Below are 20,752 nucleotides of genomic sequence, written 5' to 3' on the forward strand. Positions count from 1 at the left end.
CAGCACCCTGCAGGCACTAGCTGTTTATCAGTAACAATCCCCTCACCCCCCCCCCCCCCCAGTGCCTCTTTCGGATCTAAGGCCTAGAAGCAGTTTGTGCCTTGGAGGATGGGTAAGGTCACCTGAGCCCATCTGAGCACTGAGCGCAAACCTGTCAACTCTCCAGCTGGGTGATTGGCTATGATCCCTCAGTGGGCTTGCTGCTCCACAGATACGGGGGTGTCTGTGCTTGGATGCGTACATGTGTGCATACACACAGCGACCCACTCCTGGAGACTGACACATTCAGTAACTTGTGGGGACCCCTTGATTCACAGGGCCCTGCGGTAGCCCAACCTGCTTTCCTGGGGAGGATGAGAAGTAAAAGGAGAAAGAAGTGGTTAGGGAGGTTTGTGGGTAGAACATTAAGGAACTGAAAATACGTCAAACCCAAGTAGCAGGTCACAGATCCACACTAGGGAATCATTTATTAATGGTCTAACCAAAAGAAATAAAATGGAAATCCGGAGAAAAACAAAGGTACCATCAACAAAGGGAGCCCTTTTCTCCTCCAGTAAAGAAACAAATTCTGAACCTCCTATAACCTGAGCTAAAGAATGAAATTTGCAAATCTAGATAAACATCTGGGTGGCTCTGGGCTCTGCTCAGAAGCAGCTGGCTTCCGGAGGGTGGGGGGCATGGCTGGCCTCCTGCTGCCTGCCTCCAGCCTTCTGCCTCTGACCTCTGCTGCAGCCTCAGGGAGGAGCAAGTTCCGTCCCTTACTGACTCTCAAGGGAGGCTGTAGATATGGGCCTGGCCTCTGATGTTTCCCATGGCAAGATGACTTCCGGGTCATCTGAGGGGAGGTTTCTGGGGCCCACTAGGACCTGCTGGAGCATCTTATAGGGTAAACCAGGGGGCAGACAGGGCCCTGCAGGCTTTCCGGGGTCTGCCAGGGGATTGTTTCCAGCTGTTTAGCAGCAGCACTTCCGGGGGCCAGAGCAGAGGAAACACGCACAGGCGCTGCAAGCTTGTGCACATGTGCACACACAAGGCGCTCCTGAGGTGGTCTGGAAGTAATCTACAAATCCCTCCAGGATCGCTCCTCCGGAGGGAGATTCCCAGCTCCCTTTGATGTGTAGGGTGCTGGGCCTTTCCCTGCCAGCCTTGCCTTCCGGTAGCTGAGGCGCTTGAAGGCCTCCAGGTCCCGGTGGGCGCTCATGATCAGCCGGCTGTGTGGAAGTGTCAACATTTGCTGTGTGCGCTCCACCAGATGCCCAGAGTGGGGACCACACCTCATATTCAGGCATGAGTGCCTGCTCACGCTTCCACGTAAGCTCCCACACATGCATACTCACAGGCCGTGGACACACACACAGGCAAATGCAGGCACTGGGCCCTCCCCACCATCCCCTCTGCCACGGCTCCCACCCCATCCATCTGTGGATCTCAGCCCAGTGCTTACTTCAGGTTGGAGAGCTCAACAACAAGACCTTGCACGGTGTCTGTTGCATCCTCCATCCTGGCGGCTTCACAGGCCTTGATCTCTACACAGGTCCTGGCAGGGAAAGAGGGAAGACAGGAGATCTGACCTCACTGGACAGCTCTGCCAAACTCTGTTCTGGGGGCTTCTGCTGGGCCTGGAGCTGTCTTCTCCAGATATTAATACCTTTTCCAGCTATGAAGCCACCAGAGGCAGAGCCCTGATGGCCAACCCAGCTGGCTGTACCATCAAATGCACACCCAGAATTCAGCCTCTTCTCCCCACCACCTCGGTCCTCGTCTGGACAGTTGCCACAGCCTCCTTGGCCCCCAGTGCCTGCCTCTACAGCCTGTCCACCATTCAGCACTGGGATGGGGTCAGCTGTGAAAATAGAAACCCAGCCCAGCATCCCTCCTCAAAGCCCTGCACCATCTGCCAGCACCTCCAGACCCCCATCCCCTCCCTCTCACTCCCCTTCCCCCCCTGCTCCAGCCACACTGAATTCCTGTCTGTTCCCTGAGCACTTCTGAGGGCCCTGGAATGTTCTTTCCCAAAAGTCTCCTCCTGGTTGGGGGAGGGGGGCCTCCCCTGATCACCACGTTAAAATTTTAACCCCTTCCTCACTGTCTTTTTCTTAACACTCCACCATCTGACTAATTTGCTTGTCTCTCACCCTCCCACCCCCACCAGATGGAAGCCCTGTGTTTTGTCCTACACTGTCTCCCCCATGCCCACAGCAGTTCCTGGAAGAGCTGGCACTGGATGGTATTAGTATCTATGGAAGAGGTAGATGCACCACATACCCACTGTATCTAATGCATGTGGCCTGCGGATGTGGGCAAAGGGATGCCCTCCTGGACTCAGGGCAACAGCTGTTCCTAAATCTTCAGACACCCCAGCTTGTCAGTGTCTTCTGGGCTGTCACTACAGGAACTCCAGTTCTACACCACCCACTTCAGTCGCCCTGAGATGGCATTCCAGCCTGGCCTTAGCCACTGCATGTCTCACTCAGCCACAGGCCACTGAACTGGATCCATGATCTGCCTAGAAGCTTCCAGACATTCATGTGGGTCACATCGGAGGCCACTGGAGATTCAGACATCAATCTCCCTTCTCTGCTCAAATAGTAGGGCCACTTTGACTAAACCGCTTCTGATCCCCATGCAGGGTACATGAGCATGTGTGTGGCAACAAGTGGTACAACAGGTATTACATACAAATGTATGCATGGGCAGGAGGTGGAAACATGGCCACCCTCTACCCTGAGGAGGAGGAGGAGGAGGAGAAAGAGAAAGGAGACAAACTGCCAAGGGTTGTGTCCCTCACCCCTCCTCCACACTTGCCAGACAGAAACAGAAACTTGGCCATGAATAATCGATAAGCCGCAGCCTCTGCAGAGGGGCCAGTTCAAGTACAAGGTAAGAGGAGAGGATTGTGGCCCAGTGCTAATGGCTGGTAGGTCTGGGAGAAAGGACACAAAGGGAGGTGACAGACTGTGAGAGGCTCTGGGATGGAGACAGAGAATCCCAACACACACACACACACACACTCTCTCTCTCTTTCTCTCTCTCCATGGCCTACAGGAAGGAGAGAAAGCAGCCTGCCCCAGGGCAGAGCCAAGTAAGGAACTCCAAAGGGCCCTCTGGATGCCAGAGTAGGTATAGGCCCCAAGGTAGCGTGGGCCAGTGGTTTTTATCCCAGTCTGGGTCCCCTTCCCCTCCACAGATTTTTGGGGTAAGCTCTAGATCCTCTCTCCAGAAAAACACACATAGTATGTTAAAACAACCTATGGAACTGGGGGTACTACCCCAGAAGTCTTGGGGAGAGACTCGTTTAGCTATAGATTGAGGATCCTCAGTTATCCACTTGCAGGGAGCAGAGGCATGCACAGTTTTAAAGATGGGCTCAGCTCCCCTACTGATGGAAAGGCAGGGCTGGTGTGAGGGGGAGTGTGGGGGCACTAGTGCCAGGAAAGCAGCGACATTTTTCCCTCCCAGGTACTTAGGGCTGACTGCTGCTGGGGCAAGAGCCCTGGGTTAGCCTCCCAGCCCTTGCCTACCTCAGCTGGAACTCCGTGAGAAGGCCTCCATCAGCTTGTGGGCTTGTGCCAGGCCAGCAAGAGTCCAGCCTGCTCCCTGTAGGAAACAACTATAAAGAGAGAACACACATGTGAATGGCCTAGCTGGCTGAGCCCTGCACGGGGTAAGAAGAGTCATGCAGAGAACCTTTTAATTCTCCTGGGCCATGCCAGGAACACAGAGGTAGACTCCTGCAGAAGAAAAGTGGGGCAGGGAAGGGATAGGATGCTGTGACAGCTGAACCTGGGGGCCACTAGCCTGGGCTGCTCTCACCCTCCCCCTTCAGAAGGAACAGACAGGGCAACGTTAGGTCTGACCCTGGTGTCCCCTGCCGAGCTTGTTCTTTTTGAAGGGCTGATCTGTGCTGGCCGATGGCTCTGTTCCTGATGACGGAGGCGTGGCACTGTCTCCTGCTCATCTTGCAGTACCTAGAAAGGTACAGAGAAGACTCTCAGTGACGGTGACTGGGGTGAAGTGGGGCATCTGATGTTGAGAAGAGGTCAGCCAGGTAAGTCACCTGTTTTGTGTCAGAGACAGATTTTACAAATAAATTGTAAGGGAAAATTTTATAATTAATAGAGGAGAGGGCCAGGTAACCCAGAGAAGTTTAAGTTTCTAAATGGTAACAGCAGTTTAATTTTTTTTTCTTTTTTTTTTTTATTTATGATAGTCACAGAGAGAGAGAGAGAAAGAGGCAGAGACACAGGCAGAGGGAGAAGCAGGCTCCATGCACCGGGAGCCCAACGTGGGATTCAATCCCGGGTCTCCAGGATCGCGCCCTGGGCCAAAGACAGGCGCTAAACCGCTGCGCCACCCAGGGATCCCCAGCAGTTTAATTTTCATGGAAAATGTTAGGCTCAATCATGGAGGTGACATGTGTCACTCTGAAAAGAGACAAGCTGGGGTAGAGTGGCCAGTCCAGGGCTTCTTCTGGGGAGACCAAAGTCCTAGAGGAAGAAGGGATCTGTTCCAAAGATGTCCTTTCAAAAGCGGGCCCCTCTTCCCTGTCAGGGATGAGGAATGGGATAAAGGGCTTGAGCTACAGCTTCCAGCTGCAAATTGTCCCTGAATCCAAAGAACAGACATAAAGAACTGCCTGTAGCCCAAGGGTTCTCACTGGGGGATGATCACCCCTAGGCACTTTACATTGGTCAGCACACTTTGGGTAGGCGGAGTGCTACTGGCATCCAGTGGGAAGAGGGCGAGGGAGCATGCTGCTCATGCCCTAGAGCACAAGGACAGCCTCACCACAGAGAACTATCTGGCCCCAAATGCCAGCAGTGCTGAATTGGAAGACTCCTAGAGACAATACAGTATCTCCTAGGCATCTGGCCTACTGTTTCATAGAAGTGATTCTGTGGCTTAAAATATAACTCAGTATCACATAATCACCCTACTCACTGGGCCATTCTTGGCCCTGAGGCACATTCTCCCTCCCAATACTCCAACCACTGCTCCCACCAGCATTGTGTAATATTTGTGTAAATGTTTGACACAAGGGCAGTCCTCGTACTGAATGTGCTGGAGGCCACTGCTGTAGGACCCAATTTTTTTTTTTAAGATTTTATTTATTTGAGAGGGAGTGAGTGCGCGAGAGAGCCCAAGCATGGGGAGTGGCAGAGGGAAAGGGAGAAGCAGGCTCCCCACTGAGCAGGAGCCCAATGCAGGGCTCCATCCCAGGACCCTGAGATCATGACCTGAGCCAAAGACAGATGCTTAACCAACTGAGCCAGTCAGGTGCCCCTTTTAAATGACATTACTTATGCGGTGTACAGATGCTCCACCAGCCCTGTGGTGAGTGTCACATCCTAAGGGAGCTACTATAAGAAGAAAACACCGTACTTTCCTGTGTGGAGACCTGGGTTTGAAACTGGTCACTGCTGTATAATTTGTATTAGCCGCTGCTGCCACTGTCTCCATCCACCTGCATTCTGTAGCCTATTGGCCCTGTCCATTGGCCTTCCTGCTGGGCTCCAACTGGTACCTTTCTGTGGGAACCTGCTTGTGCTAAGGTTGCCCTGACTTGTTCGGGAACACCCAATATCAAAACAAAATGTGCCCAGACGTCAGCAACCTTGTCAGGACTGCACCTCCACCCCTGGAGAGCCTGTCAGGTCTGACCACCTCGGCTGTTTGCTGGTTCCCTGCACTGCAGATTCCTTAGTGTTTTCAAAGCCCAAAGTCACTGGCAGCCTTTCAAGAGGGGCTTGCTCCTCTGCCCGCTGGATGCCACTAAATATCCCAACTGCTTCTCCTTTAGCCAACACCCAACAGCCAGAGGCTGGGGTAACTCAGACTGCTCTTCTTTCCAAAGGAGGAGTTTATATATTTTTCAAGGGATGAGGCTTCAGTTACAATATTTCAACTGTGTCAGTACCTGAATGCCTAACTATCCCAGTGACTGTGTTCAAACTCTAAGACTGGACTGCACTGTGACTTGCTTTCCATGTTGCTCATCTGGTGATTGAGAAGTGGGCGGCACAGGAGCCGGGGGCCAACATGTGGCAGGGAGGGCTTGGTCTGAAGTCACCTTGCAGGTAAACATTGTCAAGGGTAAAAAATGGCCCTTCACCCTCCCTTGGGAAGGCGGTGCCTTGGAGATCCATATTTGCCCAACCCAGCAGCATTCCCCTCTAAGGCTGGAACAGCTGGCTTTCTTCAGCTGGGTACCAGATGAAACACTATGCTTGTGTTTCAAGTCCGTGTCCTATGAAAAGACTCTTTAAGTGCCAAAATGATAGGCTACAAAATGCTCACTCTGGAAGACAGGTGGGAATGGTACTACCACAAACCTCACGGGAATAGGGGCAGGGACCACGCCTAATCTGTTAACTCCTGGTAGAGCAGGATCTTGATAAGCATGTAACTGAATTAATTTTTTAAACATCTCAACAGGACAGCCAAAGAAACAGAGGTCACTGTTTGTGAAGCAAGTCAGGCTTTGTGCTCCAAGACAGGACAACTGAGGGACAGCTGCAGAATCAGGCCAACGTGGGAGCAGACCCAGCCTGCTTCCCTCGCAGCTGTGTCACCTTGGGCAGGTGCCTGAACTCCTGCAGCTTCTTAACTACACTCAGTATGTGGAAAGAGAACCACCTACCTCCCAAGGTGTGACTGCAAAGCACTTAACCCAGACTCAGGTGTGCCAGTGGTCAGGGATGTGGTGCTCCCTTGGGGATGGGGCCAAAGCAAAGCTGCCACCTTCCCCAGACAGGTGAACACCAATGGCCTGCATAGGCTCAGTAGCTGGGGAACATGATGTTGGGCAGGCAGATCCCTGAAGGAAGCAAAGTCCCTACAAATTCTAGCAGGAAAGCAAAATTCTGTGTATATGTTTGAAAAAAAAAAAAATCATATCAGAACCTTGAAATGACCCTCAAAATGGGCAAAACGTCTCTCCCAACTGGGGATTGAAGTCTTGGCCCCCAAGCCCAGTTCTGACATGGCTGGCTTTTTCCAAGTTACCCCTCAAGGTTTCAGGCATCCTCTTTATATCTCTCAGAAACCTCCAGCCAGGGCCAGGCCCTGAAGTGTGGAGAGGGTGGGTAAACCTGGGGGCTCTGGTCAAGGGAAGGAGGACCTCCATCAACTCTGCCCAGGCTGACAGAATGCGGGCGTTTCACTGCCTGGGGCTCTTTAGCTCCCACACAGACAGACCCCTTACAGAAAGGCAGATCTATTCTTTCTGGAAAACCACTGACTCCATACACACCAAAGCTGCAACTCATTCCCCTAGACCTGAATGCCATATAGACAGATGGCCATGTACCCAAATCCCATACACACCCTAATGGGTAGTTTGGGATAGGTTTGTGGCCACGTGACACCTATCCTGGGATGGTCTGCTATAACATGGGGAAACTCTTACCTGCTCATGTGAGGTTTCAAAGTCAGGGGCTTCCAGGGCCTTCTGCATCTGGCTGTCTGGCACAAAGTCAGGTTCCAAAGCTAGAGACTCCCCTAAAACAGCCTGGTCTACAGAGCCAGGAGGGCATGCAGACCAGCCTGTGGGGGCCACAGGGGCATCTATGCTGTCCTGGCAGCCTCTGGCCTCCTGGGAAAGGCCACTCACTGTTTCTCTGTTTGGTGGTGGAACAAAGGCTCCGAGAGATAGACTGAACCCCTCGAGGTCTTGTTCAGGGCTCTCGTGACTTAACTCAGCTGTTTTTTTACCTGCAGGCTGCAAGAGCAAAGGCAGCATACACACACCTCCCAGCCCATCTTGATCCAGGCCAGGCACCTTTGTCAGATCAACATCTGGGTCCATTTCCGAGGCTAGAAGACTGGAATCTCTAGCACCTATTGTGGGCTCTCTTCTGCTGTGATCCAGAGCCTGGGAGGCTGCAGGTCCCCCCAGGATGTTGCCAGGGGGCTTGCCTTCCCACCCTGCCTCCCCTCTACATCCTGTATCCCCAGTGAGAGGCATGCAACTGAGCAGGGCCCCACTGCACCCTCCATCAGGGGCCTTCCCACTGGGACAGGTAGGTGCCTTGGTGTTAGCCTGTTCATCTGGCTCGGCCACCTCTGGAGCCCTCTGTTCTGGCTCAGTGGGGTCTGTGCTCACATCTGTGATGACAACAGTCCCAAGGGAGGAATGTCTTGGACTGCTACAACTCTGTTCTGCTTCCCTGCCAGTCTTGCTGGGCATCTGTAAGGGGTCAGAGAGGCCCTGGGCTGCAGATCTGGGCTCTGTGTCCTGAGTAATGGAACTTAGGACACTGTCTCCTTCTTCTTGACACCTCTCAAGCAGGTCAGCTTCTGCTCCCCCTTGGGTACTTGCTTCCTGAAGTGCTCCTTGGTCTGACTCTTTCTCTTCAGCATCTCCGCTCAGCAGGAGCCCTTTCTGGCCATGATAGCCTAGAACCCAACAACCTTCCCTGCTTTCACCATCTGGTGTGCTGGTTCCTTGCTCCAATAGGTGATCCTGGGCCCTTTTGGAGGCCAAGGGCACTGTCTCCCATTCTGGAGAGGCATCAGTGGAGGTTGAGGGCTGAGGATCACCACTGCCAGGCACAGGTGTCATGGGGTTTTGGTCTCTGTGCTCAGGGTGGGTGCTGTCTACCTGAGTCTGGGCATCCAGCTCCCTGGCCTCCCAGGGAACAAGCCCTAGGGATTCCTCCCATAGGAAGGAATTCCTTCTGGCCTGCTGGGCACTCGGCTCTAGTGGTGTTTCCTGTGGAGAGAAAAAGACTCAGCTTTGAGTTTTCAATAAGGAATCATTCTAAAGCTTTTTTTTTTTTTTTTTTTTTTTAAGTAAGCACCATGCCCAGTGTGGAGCCCAATGTGGGGCTAGAACTCACAACCCTGAGATCAAGACCTAAATTGAGATCAAGAATCGAACACCTAACCAACAGAGCCACTCAGGTGCCCCAAGATTTTTCTAGTTGTAATTGTCTCTGTACAAAATCTCAGATGCTGCACAGGATGTACCCAAGTAGGGTTCAGTACCAGTGCTGGGCATAGTTAGAGCCAGGGGCTGGAGGGGTAACCAGAAGCACAGGAATCTCTCCTTCCATCAGCTCCTTTCCACCACCAGCAGGCACACAGGGACTCTTAGAACAAGGATACAAAAATCAAGGGGGCCTGTGGATTGTGCCCATGTCAGTTGCCTGGTGTTGGCAATGGATGCTAGTTTTAGAACACGTGACCACTGGTGGAAACTAGAGGAAAGCACACACGGACCTCTCTGTACTGTTTTGTTTTTAGTTGTGGTAAAATACACGTTACGTAAAACTCAGCATCTTAACCATCTTGAAGTGTACAGCTCAGTGGTATAAGTACATTTACACTGTTGTGCAAACATTGCCACCATCCATCTCCAGAACTCTTTTTACCTTCCCAAACTGAAATTCTGTCCCTGTTAAACAACTCCCTATCCCTCTCTCCCAGCCCCTGGCATCCACCAACTTTCTGCCTGTATAAAAAAAAAATTTTTTTTTTTAGAGAGAGAGAGAGAGAGAGTACGAGAGAGCATATATTGATGGTGGGGGTGGGGAGAGGCAGTTGAAATCTTTTTTTTTTTTTTAAGATTTTATTTATTTATTCATGATAGACACAGAGAGAGGGGCAGAGACATAGGCAGAGGGAGAAGCAGGCTCCCTGCAGGGAGCCTGATGTGGAACTCATCCTAGGACCCTGGGATCACTACCTGAGCCAAAGGCAGACAGATGCTCAACCACTGAGTCACCCAGGTGTCCCAGAGGGAGAGAATCTTTTTTTTTTTTTGAGGGAGAGAATCTTAAGCAGGCTCCAACACAGAACCCAACTCAGGGCTTGATATCACAGCCCTGAGATCATGACCAAAATTAAGAGTCAGATGCTTAACCAACTGAGACACCCAGGACCCCTTGCCTCTATGGATCTGACTCCTCTAGGGACCTCCTATAAGTGGAATCTATAGTATCTACCCTTCTCCGGCTGACTTATTTCATTGAGCATAATATCCTCCAGGTTCATTTATATTGTAGCATGTGTCAGAATGTCTTCGTTTTTTTTTTTTAAGGTTTTATTTATTTAATTATTCATGAGAGACACACAGAGAGAGAAAGGCAGAGACACAGGTGGAGGGAGAAGCAGGCTCCATGTAGGGAGCCGGACGTGGATCTCGACCCCAGGTCTCCAGGATCACACATTGGGCTGCAGGCGGTGCTAAACCACCGCGCCACCAGGGCTGCCCAATGTCTTTGTTTTTTAAGACTGAATAATAGTCCATCGTATGGATATGCCACATTGTTTATCTGTTCATCTATTGAAGGACACTTGGGTCCATGCCGTTTTTGCAAATTTCTATGAATCTATACTTATTTCAAGGTAAAAAGAAGAGCAAGAGGAAGAAGTGAAATGTCACTAACGGAGATAGAGATGACCATAATAGGGTGGGAAAGAGGAGGTTTCTGGCTGGGATGTATGTAGAATGATACTGTCCTTTAGGTAGATGGCAGTCCAATCCAGACCCTGAGGCCTAAACCTGCAGAGCCACTGCACCTGGATCTCCCCCAACTCACGATGCTAGTAGCTGACATTTCCACCTGGAAATCTCCTTCCTGGTCACCTCCAATGTTACACAACCAACACCAGCTCCTGAGTATGCCCTCAGAGGCTCCCTGTCTCAACTACAGCAACTCCATTCTTCAGGCTATTCAGGCCCCAAATCCTGGAGTCAACCCATCACCTCCCTTCACCTCACACCCATGCCATCAACTCTCCCTTCAAACTGGACTACAAATAATTACATTTGATAGGTAGGGACTGAGGTCTGTACCCAAGGGCACTCTAGAGACAGCAGCTGTCCCCTTTCCCATGCCTCTTTCATACAGGGATCACTGCTGAGGGACATACCTCTGCCAGTTACCTCCCTACACCAAACAGGCCCAACCTTTCTAGGAGGGTCTGCCCTGCAAATATCAGATCACTGAAGGTCAGAGCCTGTCAATCTGGCTTCAGTGAAGCCACTGGCAACCACTCACTGAGTTACACATAGTGCTTCCCGCACATTTTCAGTCAAAAGTGAAGCTACGACCCCTCTTATTAGTTAATTTTATTGTAAGTAAGCTCTATGCCCAACATGGGGCTCGAACTCACAAACCTAAGATCAAGAGTCAGTTGCATGCTCCACCAACTGAGCTGGCCAGGTGTCCCAAACTCCTTTTAGTGAGATCATCATAGATTTATATATAGTTATGAGAAACGATGGGGAAGATTCCTCATGCCCTTTACTCAGTTTTCTCCATTGGTAACATCTTGCCTAACTCGAGTATAATATCACAACCCAGATATTGACACTGATAAAGTCCACTGAACTTATCTGGCTTTCTAGTTTGACTTATACCTGTTTACACATGTGTATGATGTTCTATACAGTCCTCTTGCAGTAGATGTTGTGCATCCACCAAACAGGTAAGATATGGAAAATCTCCAACACAGGATCCCTTGTGCTGCCAAGTGTAGCCACACTTGCCTCCCTCCCATCCTACCCACCTGCTCCAACTCCCTGCAACCACTAACCTACCCACCATTTCTATAATTTTCTCATTTCAATAATGTTATGCAAATAGAACCCTACAGCGTATAACATTCTGGGACTGGCTTTTTCCACTCTACATAATGCCCTGGAAATCCATCCAGATTGTTGCGTGTATCACTAGTTTGTATCCTCTCTTATTGCTAGGTTGTGTTCCATGGTGTGTCCAGCCATTCACCCACTGAAGGATATCTGGGTGTTCCCAATTTGGGATGATTATAAACATGGCCGCTGGGAATGTCCACCACTCACTTTGGTAGGGGCTTCTGTTGCCAGAGACTTCATCACCCCCAGAGCTCAGAGTGGAAAGGATGAGAATACATTGTAAGACCCACCCCTTGCCCCAAACCACACAAAAGCTTCCAAGAAATAAAGAGGTTCAGGGATAGAATGTGGGCTGTTTTCTGTGCTTTTACTACTCTCACACAACCTGGGGAACAGGGCTGCAGCCTTGACCATTTTGCTGCAAGCACAGCTATCCTGAACACCCCATACAGGCCTGTATGAGCATGAGCTCCACAGACATCTGTAGCATGGTGTACTGAAAAGGGGTATCTAGATGAGTGCAGGTCTAGCCAGTGCCAAAGAAAACCAAGGCTGAACTCAGCTGCCAAGGCTGGTCCAAGAAGCTTGTGTCTACTGGGCTCACCTGGCTGATTTTAGGGGCTCCACTCCCAAGGTCCTCTTCCTTCAGCTCTGCTTGTCTTGTTGCTGTCTTCCTGAGTTTTGCAAACTGGGGGACATACCTCCTGGCCGAGTTCTGTGAACCAGATACAACAAGAACAAAACAGCAATAAAGATAAGGGGAGGAATGAAGTTTCAGAAAGCAAATGCCAAACCAGTTCCTTTCTGGCAGCCTCAAATGCAGCCCTTGCCCTCCGTCCCCAGCCCACAGTCTTACCAGTCTGTCAGCATGCTGGTGATGGAGACAAGAACTCCAGCTTAAGGGAGGCAGTGTCATTGGTTCATACATGAGGCCATAAAACAGGCTCACCTGGGAAAGAGCAAAGGGAACCAGCCCCTTTTCTGGTTGCCCAAAGAGCCTGGAGGGAGCTCCTGCTTCCTCATCATGGGAGCTGGGTGGAGAAAGACAAAACAGGAGGTTCTGAAGTCCTGGGAGGCTGTCAGTGCATGTGGTGAGACAAACAGGATGAATCCAAAGGCAAAGTAGTATTCAGCCTCCTGTAAGGGAGGCCCTGGAGCACCTGCTTAGAGAGGGTAGGATGGAAAAGGGGAACAGTGTGCCTAGGGTGACACTTGGCTGCCAAGAAGGGTGTGAAGACCCACACTTAAAATCCAAGCTGTCTGCTCTGGCAGCAGTTTACCCTTATAATCTCAGGAATTGGCTCCTGAGATGAGAATAGGAATTCTCATTTGCAATGACACTCTTACCCCCAACTCTGCAAATTCCAGAGAAAAGGAAGTTATAGACACAAAAAACACAGTATCTAAAAAAGCAAGTGAGTTCGTAATTGCCAAAATGCAGAAGCAATGGAGGCAGCCTTCAGTGGGTAAATTGATAAGTAAACTGTGTGCACCCAGACAATGGAATATTATTCAGTACTAAAGAAATGAATTACCAAGCCATGAGAAGACCAAGAGGAAACTTAAATGAGTATTTCTGAAGCCAGTCTGAAAGCACTGTATGATTACTACTCTGTAACATTCTGGAAAAGGCAAAACTATGAAGACAATAAAAAGATGGTTCCAGGGTGGGGAAGGGAGGGATGGACAGGATACAGGAACTTTAGGCAGCAAAAATACTCTGTATGAGATTATAATGGTGGATACGTGTTATTCTGCCTTTGCCCAAGCCCGCAGAACATACAGCACAGGGATCCCTGGGTGGCTCAGCGGTTTAGCGCCTGCCTTTGGCCCAGGGCGTGATCCTGGAGTCCTGGGATCAAGTCCCACATCCGGCTCCTAGTATGGAGCCTGCTTCTCCCTCTGCCTGTGTCTCTGCCTCTCTCTCTCTCTGTCTCTATCATGAATAAATAAATAAGATCTCTTAAAAAAAAAAAAAGAACATATAGCACAGAATGAACTCTAAAGTGAACTGTGGATTGTGGGTGATTAGCATGTGTCACTGCAAGTTCATCCTTGGTAACAAATGTACTGCTCTGGTGGGATGGCAATAATGCGTAGTAGTGTATGAGAAATCTCCATACCTTCTCTCCAATATTACTGTAAACCAAAGTGTCTGGGATTGAGCCCTGTATCAGGCTCCCTGTCCAATGGGGAGGTTGCTTCTCCTTCTCCCTCTGCCCTTTCCCCTGCTCGTGCTTGCCTTCTCTGTCTCATGCTCTTTGTATGTGTCTCTTTCAAATAAATAAAATCTTTAAAAAAATTTACTGTAAACCTAAAACTACTCTAAAAAAATTAGGTCTTTTTATAAAGCATGTGAGACTTATGGTTATATCTAAATAAATGCAGATGTGTATGTTGTTAAAAAAAAAAAAGATTAAAATCTGGAACTAAAACTTCAAGACTTCAACTTTGGAAGTGAAAGAGGAAAAAGCCTGAAGATACAGTAACAGGTTTAAGTTGTATTGGGGAGCTTATAGAGACAGAATACATCTAGATAGTGATACCAAGAGTCTGTTTGAAAATTTTTATTTTTTATTTATTTATTTGTTTGTTTGAAAATTTTTAATTGGAATGGGTTGTTTGGGTGGCCTCTAAAGTATTGGCTAAGATTTCATTTCTTAACGTAGATGTGTTAAGTTTGCTTTATGTTGTTGTTTTTTTCTGTTATACTTCTATGAACATGGTATTTTTTTTATGAACATGGTATTTTAAAAAAAGATTTTATTTATTCATTTATGAGAGACACAGAGAGAGGCGCAGAGGGAGAAGCAGACTCCTCACAGGGAGCCTGATGTGAGACTTTATCCCAGGACCCAGATCACCCCCTGAGCCGAAGGCAGACGCTCAACCGCTTAGCCACCCAGGCGTTCCTTAAAAAAAGATTTTAAAAACAAAAACAAAAAAGAGGGTGGGAACCCACTTATGTGGGTTCTGACTACTCTTATGGACTCAAACAGCAAAATGGGAAGTTCCTGGGACCCCCTAAGCCCTGTTAGCCTCTCCAGGAGTGAGGAGCACAGTGATACTGTGCGCCCAGGAGAATGGTTTAAGTGTGATATGTGACCCCTCTTCCTATCACACATACAGCAGTGCTGCCTTTAGTTCTAAGACTAAAATAATCTGAGATCACATACCTTTCATCCCCAAAAAGTTCTTTTGGTCAGACCGTGTGCTCCAATTTATTCAGAAAATTTGGCAGACCAATCCATGAGGCTTTCTCTGAAGACTCTAGTAGCAGGAGCCCTCCTTCTCCTAACTCCTGCTAACCCTTTCTACTTTGCTCTAGTTACATGTGGTTTAACCCCATGAACAAACTATTCTCCAGATCTTCCTTTTTAGCTCACTGTGCTTAATTACATATTTCTAAAAAAAAAAAAAAAAGAAGAAGAAGAAGAAGAAGAAGATGGGAGCTAGGAAACCATGGTGGTTAGGAACACAGGAGCCAGACACAGCCAGATCTCCAGCCTGCCCTGTGCCAGCTCAATGGCCTTGGGCAAGTAAGTCATTTGATCTCTTCAAGTCTCAGAGTCCTCACCTGTGACATGGGGATAAAAATCTCACAGTGCCATGAGGGTTAAACAAACGGATAGGTGTAAAGTGTTTATTATTAGTACACTATCTGGCACATAATAATTGCTATCTCCCAATGGGTTATTATTTTGCAGACCCACAACTCCATCAGTCTTTTCCTGGTTAAGAGGGAATACAGGATAAACATGGATTTGACCAGTAGACAGGACAAGACGCATTCTATTATTAAGTGACCTTGAAAAATCCAAGGTTTTCCTTGCTTATGGTTAAAATATAAACTTTTTCTTGCTAAAGAGGAGAGTCTGGGGAAGAAGACTTTGAGAAGCAATCTGAGGGCCCCTGAACCCCCAAGGGGGAGGTATGGAGTTAGATGGGTCATGTTGGCCACCACCCCTTATCCTGTTTACTGGGCTGCTGTGCTATGTCCACTGTTGGTGGGGAGGCTTGCTGGAATGTTCCAAGCCACCTACCTGGAGAGTGCCTGTACTGGTTCCTCTGTTCTCTGCTCTGCAGAGGGAACGGGTCCTGATCTGCCTTCTGACTCTTCAGGGAGACACAAAGAGCTCTGCTCAGAACTCTGCTGGGGCCCGCCAGAGTCTCCTAGCCTTGGGTTCTTTGGGGCCTTTGGAGAACGGACTCCTCCTCCTGGTTTAGAGAGAAAGAAAGAAAAAGGGATGGGAAATACAGGGGGCACGCACTGCCATGGCTGACAACCAAACCTGGCAGGGCCACTGCTTGAAATGAGCAAGCTTATTCCAAGGGTAGAAACCCCTGTTCTGACTCTAGCCTGGAGAGAGAGATGGGATGGCACCTTGTCCAAGATCTTAGGTGATCATGCCATTCAAAGGCTTTTTACCTGAGTTGGCCTAGCATCAAACTATACAAGACGACCTGGCTCAGCCAACTGTCTCCCTGGGAAGGTGGTGAGAGGTGTGTACTGGCTTCCTTGAGTCTCAGCTCAAATGTTACCTCAAATGGTCATCCCTGACTTCTCTATAGAGCACACCCTTTTAGATCCATGCTCTGTTTTATTCATTTCACAGCCTTTTTTTTTTTTTTTTTAAGATGGAGAGTAAGAGAGGAGGGAAAGGAGAAAGAATCTTTTTTTTTCTTTTTTAAAGATTTTATTTATTTATTCATGAGATACACACAGAGAGAGAAGCAGAAACACAGGCAGAGGCAGAAGCAGGCTCCCTATGGGGAACCCAATGTGGGACTTGATCCCAGGACCCCGGGATCACAGCCTGAGTCAAAGACAGACACTCACCCACTAAACCACCCAGGTGCCCCAGGGAGAAAGAATCTTAAGCAGGCTCCACACCCAGCACAGAGCCTGACAAGGGGCTCAATCTCACAACATTGAGATCATGACCTGAGTGGAAATCAAGTTGGACATTTAACCAACTGAACCACCCAGGCGCCCCCACTACACAGTTTTTTTGCCAGTACCTGATGTATTGTTTTTTTTCTGTCTCCCTCAATACAACGAGGGGCCTATATCACTGTCTGCTGAGTCTCAAGTGCCTAGAAGATCATCTAGTGCACTGCTGATGCTCAACAAATACTTGGCAAATGATTAAATAAACACAAATATAAAACAGAGATCACCACCAGAAACACAGATAGTACTAAATTATGTGCCACTCTAGTTTTCTGTGATTCCTGCAGATTATCTGTTCTGGGAAAACTAGGCCCTAGAATTATAGAGTGCTAGGAAAGTGATGTCCCAGTTGTCCCTTGGTCCCTTGTATCTCTGCAATACCTTCCCTATCAGTGAAAAAAAAAATTAAGAGCCTAACACCTATTTGCTGAATGAAGGCAACCCCCTTACACAGAAACTGCCAATGGTGGCCAACTTGTAAGACCTCCTCAAACCTGGCCCCAACCTAATCATTCAAAAAACAAATGATAAGGGTTGAATCTAGTAAGTTCCATGACAGACGCTGTCTTGAGAAGTTGGGCATTTATGACAAAACTTCAAGGTAGGGTCCCACCTTTACACCCATATTATAGATAAAAAAGCTGAGGCACATGGAGGCCAAGCAATCTGGCATGGGATCCAGTCAGTCCAGCTCCAGAACCTGCACACTTAAGTGTATCTGAGCATTTGTTGAGCACTTACTATGTACTGTGCTTCTGACCACACGGTGAGAACAAAAAGGCAAACAGACCCTGGCCTGATCTTTCTGAAGGTCAGTCAAGTACACACTTTCCAACTTCAGCTCCTTAAACACCTTAAAGTAAACCCACCTAATGAACTCTCCCTCCCCAACACTGATCACCAGGGTCCTCATTAGCGTTCACTTGACTGTGCCCCCAGTAGATCACCATGACTTTTTGACTTTCATGTAATGTCTGGATTCTGTAAATTACGGTGTGTTTGTTTAGAAGTTTACCCTACTGCTGCGAATTTGATTAGTGTTCTCAGTGAGAAGCATTTTTCTTTCTCCCCTGACTAGACCCTGAGGGTCTTGAGGGCAGGAACTGAATCTGTTGCACCCTTTGATCTCATCCTTGTCCTGTCACCCTACCTTGCTTAGGTGTCCACCTCAGTGCTGCACTCAGAGCAAGGCTCCAAGAAATGTTTCTTATACAAGCACATTCCCACCTTGTGGTCTGCCAAGAGGCAAAATTGAGCAGCTTTGTTTATTTGGTTTCTTAAGATGCCCAAACATTAGCTCACCCTGCTCACCCAACGGACATGTGCACCAAATAAAAAACAAAATATCAACAGAAGTGAAGAGCCTCTTATTTCCTTCCTGTGATGTGTCCCCACAGGACTAATTTAAGAAAAACTAAAGGAAGAACCTTATGTTCAACACCAAAGGCCAAAGATGTTGGGAAGGAAGAGCTTCTTTCACCACCTGCCAGAATCGTCTTTCTCTGTCCCCACCCCTTCCAGGACACCAGAAACAGCTGTCCTGGGCCAGCCTGCAGTCCACTGAGCTAGGGATCCCACTGCCAAGAGAAGCCCCAAATGACCTGACGTTGGGTGGGCTTGGCTGTCCCCAGCTTCCCCTTCCAAGGTCAGTGAAATTCCTGTTTCCGAGCAGTCTGTTGCTCATCTCTACACAAAACATTTTCAGTCCATTGCTAATTTTTCTGTCCCACATTGTGGGAAAAAATGAGTGCTACTCTATAAGCTCATTAACCAGTAAGTAGTCATTTCCGAACTTTGAAGAAGTTTAAATGATCTTCGACAATGAGAGGGCTATAGAGCTATACTATGTAATGCTGGGTGTTTTACTTTGTCCCTGAGGAAATTGTACATGTATATTAATAAGTAAAGATGGTCATGATATTCCATAAAGTGAAAAATGGGGATTAAAGATTAGTGTGTGTGATGCTTCTATTTTCTAGTAAAAAAAAAAAACCCAAAAAACCAAAAAAACAACACAACACTGTATTTGTGCATATACCAAAAAAGTTTGGAAAAAGTAGTGTACTGAGGTTCATTTCCTGGCTTTTTATGCTGTCCTGTGATTGATCATTGTCCCGTGGTTGTGCTGGATATTAACCTTAGGGGAAGCTGGAGGTAGGGTAGAAGAACTGAATTTGGGTGGCTCAGTGGTTGAACGTCTGTCTTCGGCTCAGGCCGTGAGCCTGGGGTCCTGAGACCAAGTCCTGCATCAGGCTCCCCATAGGGAGCCTGCTTCTCCTCCCTCTGCCTATGTCTTTGCCTCTCTCTGTGTCTCTTATGAATAAATAAATAAATAAAAACTTTAAACATACAAAAACTCTGAACTCTTTTTCCAGGTCTTCTTTAAGCCCCAAGTTATTTCAGAATGAAAAATTTGCTTGCTTTTTTTAAAGCCTGGGAGGAGAATCATAACAGCAGCAGCCACTTGTGTACTACCAGTGGTCTATCCTCCATGCTTTACAAATACTAACCCACATTGAGTAGAGTTCTCCACCTCAGTATTGTTGACATTTGGGGCCAGGTCATTCTGTATTGTGGGCGCTGTCCTGTGCATTATAAGAATTAGCACATCCTTGGCCTCAAGCCACTAAATGCCAATAGCTCCCCACCCCCATACATTATTTGTGGAAATGAAAACATCTCTAAACATTCCCAACTTCCTCTGAGGTGCAAAAAATCCTCCTCAAACCAGGTAGAGAATCATTGTTTGAATGGAAAGGGTAGGTGGCTTTATTATCTTCTACTTACAGAAGGGGGAAACTGAGATACAGAGTCATCTGCCATCACGCGGCAAGCCAGAGAATTGAGATGAAGCCAGGGTGTTGGTTCCAGAGGGAACACTTAACCACACACCCTATGGCCTTGTAGCATGTCAAAGACCTTGTAGCTCTATCCAAAGGTCTCTGAGAGTGCACCTCTGGCCTTAGGCTATGGGATCCCACTAGAGGCTGGAGGAAGCTCCAGAAAGCTTTCACTTCTTACTGTATGCACTTTGCACAATTTATAATTTTCTTACCAGCATGTATTAAATCACCCTTTTTCCCCCAAACAGCTTGATGTGGTCATGTCAGCATTTCTGCAACAAATAAGACTACATTCCTCCTATAACCAAATGCAGCAGTAAAGCAGTGTCAACTTGCTCTAAATACCTGAAGTCCGAAGCTTTTTCCTCTTACTCATTTTATCTGTTTCTGGAAAAATCTGAAAACAATGAGCAAAATTATTACAAGTAGTTCCTGTCCCTGGGTACAGACCAGTGACCATGGCTCGGGACAGAAGCCACCCTTACCCCACTTCTGCCCATCTGGCTGCCCGCCCCAGAGCGGGGGGGGGGGGGCCCACAAGCTGGACCCTGAGGGAACACATTTAGGGGAGTCCCAGCCACCCTGGGCCATGGCCGGGTAAGAATTCAAAGCTTCTCCACGCTGTGGAGAGCAGAAGGAACTGCCCATCTGCCCATCCAGGAAACCCTGGCCACCCCAGCTCCAGTCGCTAAATTGGGACAGGCTATGTGAAGCCCCCTCCCCAGCTGTGGTCTGAGACCTTTCCAGAGATACCTGAGGATTCTGGAAGGAACCACCTGGGGCCCTTCAAAGGCTCAGGGAACCCCGGGGGGGGGTTGCCTGGGGCCCTGGAAGCAGGATTCCCCACAGACTGGCTCCTGAGGGCACTGGGGGCCAGACAAGCCCAAACCGACCTGGGCCACCGAAGTTGTCAAGGTCCTTCTGTCCTTACCAGGAAGTGAGTAGGTGTGCCTGAATCTGTTGGGGAACAATTAGATTAAATCATTTGCGTTAGGATTTTTTGAGAAAATAAAAGGCAAAGTTGGCCCTCACGGAGCCCAGGCGGCCGGGGATCTGGAGCTGAAGGGCGGCAAGGCCCGAGGCCCGAAGCCCGAGCTCTGTGGACCCGACCTCCGGTGTCCAGACCCACACTAACTCCACCTCGGCCACCTAAAAGTGTGGAATGCCCAGACTAGGGCCTCCAGGGGAAGCCAGAACCCACAGGTGGCCGCGGAACACCGTGATCCCGGAGGCCGTCACCACCCCTCACACCTGAACGCGCGCTCCGCCTCTTTCCCGCGCAACCCGCGGCACCGCCGTGCGCATGCGTAATGTTAGCACCGTCCCTCACATCCCCGCACGCTCCGCCTC

General features: G+C 48.8%; 1 protein-coding gene across 5 annotated transcripts; it reads right to left on the reverse strand.

The window, feature by feature from the left end:
- Positions 1-434: 434 nt before the first annotated feature.
- BRME1 (break repair meiotic recombinase recruitment factor 1) lies at positions 435-20,692 on the reverse strand. 5 transcript variants are annotated; one of them, XM_041760469.1, is made up of 11 exons: positions 20,654-20,692; positions 20,296-20,359; positions 19,748-19,799; positions 15,649-15,823; positions 12,555-12,636; positions 12,210-12,320; positions 7,409-8,713; positions 3,858-3,968; positions 3,522-3,610; positions 1,445-1,537; positions 435-1,211 (listed from the first exon to the last, which is right to left on the reverse strand). In XM_041760469.1, the coding sequence occupies exons 3-11, from the start codon at positions 19,776-19,778 to the stop codon at positions 1,061-1,063; spliced, it is 2,148 nt and encodes a 715-aa protein (XP_041616403.1). In that variant the 5' UTR covers positions 19,779-19,799; positions 20,296-20,359; positions 20,654-20,692; the 3' UTR covers positions 435-1,060. The 5 variants fall into 5 exon arrangements, 4 of the variants coding, with proteins under 4 accessions (XP_041616403.1, XP_041616405.1, XP_041616406.1 ...); XM_041760471.1 differs by having other exon boundaries at positions 20,334-20,359; positions 20,654-20,661; XM_041760472.1 differs by lacking the exon at positions 7,409-8,713.
- Positions 20,693-20,752: the final 60 nt, after the last annotated feature.

The sequence above is a fragment of the Vulpes lagopus genome, chromosome 7 (genome assembly GCF_018345385.1).
Source record: "Vulpes lagopus strain Blue_001 chromosome 7, ASM1834538v1, whole genome shotgun sequence".
Classification (NCBI taxonomy): domain Eukaryota; kingdom Metazoa; phylum Chordata; class Mammalia; order Carnivora; family Canidae; genus Vulpes; species Vulpes lagopus.

Coding starts and splice junctions, on each gene's coding strand:
- BRME1 (XM_041760469.1), bottom strand. CDS start 19,778: ATGAGTAAGAGGAAAAAGCTTCGGACTTCAG. Junction 3,969..7,408: donor TTGAAACCTCACATGAGCAG/GTAAGAGTTTCC, acceptor GTACCTTTCTAG/GTACTGCAAGATGAGCAGGA. Junction 1,212..1,444: donor GTTGAGCTCTCCAACCTGAA/GTAAGCACTGGG, acceptor ACTTCCACACAG/CCGGCTGATCATGAGCGCCC.